Here is a 5,214-nt window from a genome sequence, read left to right on the forward strand (position 1 = left end):
TATTAGATTCGTCTCGCCATTTACAGACAGCAGTCGCAATGCGTTTTTTATTTCGTCTAGATTTAAGTCTCCATGCAGTGCCGAAAAAAATTTTGGAATTTGGAATTTTGTAACTAAACACGGGCTAAGCTTTGCGGAAAAGGGTAAGCCCGGCACGGCCTAGGCCTACTTATGCTATGCTACCATTCGGCCGGTGGGCCCTGCACTAGGGGTAAAACCAGACACAGGGCTATAGGCCTACTTCAGTGCAGACCTAAAAATATTATGTGAGTAATAAATAGAATACACTGCTTGGGATATAGGCAAAGACACAGGGTGTTGGTTATAGCCTGCTAGTTACAGTCTTACATCTCCCAATATTCCTAATTAGAATTTCTGTTAACACAGCCGGTGTTTTTTTTGTTCTCCATGCAGGCAAATGTCTATCATGCAACAAAGGCGGAGGGTCAGGAGTTAGCAATTAAAGTCTACAAAACCTCTGTCCTTGTTTTTAAGTAAGATTTGAATTGCCTGTTTTGTTTCCTGATTGGAGAGACTGTTGAAACCTAAGTGCCAAAGACGTAAATGCTGATTATGTCGTATGCTCTTTAGCCTCTTATTACCTGTAAAAAAGTATTTGATCTGAGAAAGTACGATTTTAGGAAACTTATCATTTATTTATTGCAGGGATCGCGACCGGTATGTTCAAGGAGATTATCGTTTTAGGCATGGTTACTGCAAGCATAATCCACGGAAAATGGTTAAGACCTGGGCTGAAAAGGAAATGAGAAACCTTCTACGGTAAGATGTATTTTCGTGGCATTTCTTATTCATCTTTTTACCTAGTAAAATTGGCATGCTGCAGCTGGTGTCTTTGATTTTTTTATCTCTTAAACTTCATATGTGTTTCTTATCTCCTGAAACTTGCCTAGAAATGCTTTTTGGCAAACAATAAACCTTGCATATCAAATTGAGCAGCCATTGAAAGTCAAGTGAATTGGTGGTGCAGTGGTTCTAATATTTTAATCCGCTCATTCTTTCTTACTCGTTACAGAGTGAGAGCAGCTGGAATCAGATGCCCTAAACCGTTGCTATTGAGGCTTCATGTATTGGTGATGGAATTCATAGGTATCGTTCATGTCTATTTATTGAATACTCGGTTGGTTCCCCTTGCAACGATGGTGTACTCGTACTAAACATGCTTATGTTGCTTGCATAGGAGTACTTTAATTTGTATTATCTGAACATGTTCTAATAAATTAATTTGGTTATTCCATCAGGGAAAGGAGGTTGGGCTGCTCCTCGTCTTAAGGATGCTGCTTTGTCAGATGACAAGTTGCGTGAAAGTTACTTTGAGGTACATGATATGTCAGAAATCCTATTTACAACTTTGTAATTATTGGATCCATTTGTACGGGATGCTTATGTCACCAAAGATAGAAGATATTTTCTGTATGACTAACAAGATACTAATACATATGTGGTAGTCGCTCGTGATTTCAGATTAAAATATTTTACCATGGTCTAAATATATATTTTTTTGGGCTGTCTGTTGTTGGAACTTTGTACTTAATTACAATGGTCATGTTTCTACAAGCTGTGATGCAAAAATATGTTTTGATACTTATCATATATGAGAGAACCCATTCAGAGTGTCTAGAGGTGACCATAGGCTCTTAGCTATCCTTTATTTCTGTTGCTGATTTTTTTGCATGATATTTTCCTTTTACTGTTAAACATCTTGTAAATATACTCCCTCCATCCCAAAAAACAAGTCATTCTAGGATTCAAATTTTGTCTCAAAAACAAGTCATCCTACACTATTTGGAAAGTGCATGTGCATGTGAGAATCAATTAGTGCCAAATATAGAAAATAAATAGGGGCAAACATGGTCATTTTACATTCTTGTTAATCTGTCGTAAAATTTCTAGGATGACTTGTTTTTTTTGGGACGGAGGGAGTATTGCCTTGCACTAGATGGGTGAAGAGAATCAATACATACATAAAACTCTTGTTAGCTTTCAGCTTTTGTGTGTCATTTATATTCATTTTTTTAATATTCTTACTGCACCTTGTTTCAGATAATTACAACAATGCGGACACTTTACCAAAATTGCAAGTTGGTCCATGGAGATTTGAGTGAGTACAATATTCTTTATTTCGAGGTAATTGGAATCAAGCCTTTTCCCCCCTAAACATTGTCATTTCCGTCCAATTGCTGAGTTTTATCTTCATCCCAACATGTCTGTTGTGTAGGGCCACTTGTACATTATTGATGTTTCACAATCTGTTGACCTTGATCACCCTTCAGCATTGGACTTCTTAAAGGAAGATTGCTTGCATGTTTCTGTAAGTGAAAGTAGAACTGCTCACCGCATTGATATTCGTTAAGATGTTAATTAAGGTGTCTAATATGTACAACACTATACGCAGGACTTCTTTAAGAAACGAGGCGTTGCAGTCATGACGGTAACAGATTTATTTAATTTTGTTATTGACCAAAACATTGCTGATGAGGATGTCGATAGTTACCTGGATAAGGTATCTAGTGTGCTTGCTTATAATGCATTACCTTTCAATCTTTCGTTGCAGCTATCACTTTATACAAGCACATTCCTGCTGTATGATGCGTGGAAGATCTGATGGTTTAATAATATTTGTGTACATCACAGGTTCAGCAAAAGATCGTGGAAAACGGTGGTACAGATACAAATGATGAAATTTGTCCAACAGTCATGGTGCAAGTAAGATTAATTTAGTCTTGTTTTCTTCTGAGCTTTGCCATAATTGTAGCTTCAGTTAGTAACAGCTTAAGAAATCCTGTGTCAGAACACATGTGCATTTGCTTTATTTTTCTATCCATCAATCCTTAACATTGTTGGAAATAGAAAATGTTCCACATATTTCGGCTGTACTGCATAAGATGTGATCACTCATACCATTTTGCTATTGTGTGTTTTATTTTGCTCCATCTAATGTTTCTACTATTATGTTTAGTACTGACACACTTGATTCCTTTGTGTAGACTTTGGATTATGCGAAGCGATGCGAGGCAGATTTAGTCAACATGTCAATGATGCAACGCTCATCCTTTGGTTACGAGCCACCAGCGGATAAGCTTTATGACCAACCACTATTAGGATTTGTACGGACGAAAAATGCACACGCTGAAAATCAGCAAAAACAATTGCCACAGAATACAATGGAAGAAACCTTGGATCTGCAAAATAAGTGCTCATTGGAGGACAAAGTGGAAGATCAAGAAGACAATAGTGAATCTTGCTCAAGTTCTGATGAAGACAGTTCGTGGGAGGAGGCTCCCAAAATGGGACCTGAGGAAAGGAAGACTGCTCGGAAAGAGAACAAGAAGAAGGTGAAGGAAGAGAAGAGAGAAGCTCGCAAGACAAAGATCCCAAAGGCTGAGAAGAAGAAAAGGAAGAAAATGGCAAAAGCAAAGTGCAAGCGTTAGAGAAAATGATTTTACAAAAATAGTGCAACCAGTAGAGTATGCGGAACAGACATACATCTGGAAGCTCAGTGCTTCTCCCTATGAGGCAAACAAGGGGCGCTGATTTTCCAATTTAGTTTACCTATCACTTTTCTGGTTTGTTTTGAATTTTGAATGTATACGCAAGAAATCACTTTTTGAATAACTTGTATCAGGGTATATTGAACTACAAGAGGCCTTTTAGGAGTGTAATGCTTCTCCTTAAGTCTTTAAAGATGCTTTCTTGGATTTGCATTTTGCTGTGATCTTTCAGCTCCCAAATTTCCTGTTATTTTGAAATGTATGCTACTTGCAATGAACATAACGGCTTTGAAATGGTAGTGTTGTGCTTGTGCAGGAGATCTGTCATTCAGCACAGCAGGGATCTTTTGGTCCTGCACTGTGTATATCTTCTCTACAAAGTTGCAACATGAGCATAGGTCTCCAATATAATTTTGAGTAAATTCTCTTAGTGCCATATAATTTTTGGTGACTTCCCCGGTGCCATAGAAATTTTGGAATTTGCCTCAGTGCCATTGAATCTAAGAATTACGCCCTTTAGTGCCACAACCGTTAGGGAGCATTTAAATGGTTATTTTGTCCCTCTAAAAGAACGGAGTATACCATTCCATGTTCGTTTCATAGTAAAATTAATGACCGTAAACCATATAAAATTGATATGCATAGATCAAAGAAGACAAGTCATATTCATGTCATATTAATTACGAAATATGAGCCACAAATTTGTTATTATATAATTACGGACCAGATTTTTCACTAGCAGCTTGTCATATTCATGAAACATGAGCCATAGCATTCTCATTACAAATGAGTTCATATTTTCCACCGTGGTGTCATCATAACTGCCGCTAACTGTGATGCTTACATGCAGGCAGTCGGTCTCCGGCTCTCTCTCCACCTCTCGCTCTCTCCTTGACTGCAGACCGCTCCTAGCCCTAGGGTTAGGCAGCTATGGCGCTCCGCAGCTGGCGGCCGGCGCCTAGGCTCGCCTCGATGCCTCGGTTGCTCGGCGAGCAGGCGACGGTCGGCAGGGGCGTGGGGGTGGCGGTCGGCGGAGGTGCGGCGAATGGGTGGCGGTCGGCGGAGGTGCTGCGAAGGGGTGGCGGTCGGTGGACGTGCGACGAAGAGGTGTCTATATGTTAAACCTGCTCTATGGATGAAGGGTAAAAAGGACATTTCACACCCCAAACTGACTGCGTGGTGATTAGAGGAGCCTCTGTGGCGTGCCACGTCAGATTCAAAGATAAAGTTGGGCCGGTTAGGATAGTGCAGGGACTAAATTTGACGTTTTCATAGTTCAGGGAGCAAATTGAGTTGAGCTCCATAGTTTCGGGATGAATTTGACTATTTTCCCATACTAGCTCAGTTTGGCTATTTGCATATGGTCTGATCCAAATGTCCAATATCCATGAGTTAATCTTATATTTAATTATTAGGTAAATGGCAGATCTTTGGCTTGTCAGTAAACACTCCGGCCATGTTTGGATGGCGCCCCGGGAAACCTGCCTGTGCCAGGTAGCACATCCAGGCGGTCGATTTCATCAACATGAGGCCAAGATCGCTGTCCGGCAGCAGCCGCCTATCCAAACAAGCCCTATATGCTGGCTGCCTCCAAATCTCCTGCTACCTAAAAAGTGTTGACACTCCGGGCATGTTTGGATGGTGCCCTGGGAAACCTGCCTGTGCCAGGCAGCATCCAGGCGGTCGATTTCGTCAACCTGAGGCC

At 40.4% G+C, this 5,214-nt stretch overlaps 1 protein-coding gene across 1 annotated transcript; it reads left to right on the plus strand.

The window, feature by feature from the left end:
* Nucleotides 1–337: 337 nt before the first annotated feature.
* On the plus strand, nucleotides 338–3,702 carry LOC120707036 (serine/threonine-protein kinase RIO1-like). The gene is made up of 9 exons (XM_039991798.1): nucleotides 338–494; nucleotides 667–780; nucleotides 1,034–1,107; nucleotides 1,260–1,336; nucleotides 2,062–2,145; nucleotides 2,237–2,329; nucleotides 2,414–2,521; nucleotides 2,653–2,724; nucleotides 3,006–3,702. The coding sequence occupies exons 1-9, from the start codon at nucleotides 409–411 to the stop codon at nucleotides 3,447–3,449; spliced, it is 1,152 nt and encodes a 383-aa protein (XP_039847732.1). The 5' UTR covers nucleotides 338–408; the 3' UTR covers nucleotides 3,450–3,702.
* The last annotated feature ends 1,512 nt before the right edge of the window (nucleotides 3,703–5,214 follow it).

Source organism: Panicum virgatum, chromosome 5K (assembly GCF_016808335.1).
Source record: "Panicum virgatum strain AP13 chromosome 5K, P.virgatum_v5, whole genome shotgun sequence".
NCBI classification, from domain to species: Eukaryota; Viridiplantae; Streptophyta; class Magnoliopsida; order Poales; family Poaceae; genus Panicum; species Panicum virgatum.

Excerpts from the sequence above, each read along its gene's own strand:
- LOC120707036 (XM_039991798.1), top strand. The coding sequence starts at position 409 with ATGCAGGCAAATGTCTATCATGCAACAAAGGCGGAGGGTCAGGAGTTA. Across the intron at positions 495-666 it reads ACCTCTGTCCTTGTTTTTAA|GGATCGCGACCGGTATGTTC; the intron begins GTAAGATTTGAA and ends TATTTATTGCAG. Across the intron at positions 2,330-2,413 it reads AAGATTGCTTGCATGTTTCT|GACTTCTTTAAGAAACGAGG; the intron begins GTAAGTGAAAGT and ends CACTATACGCAG.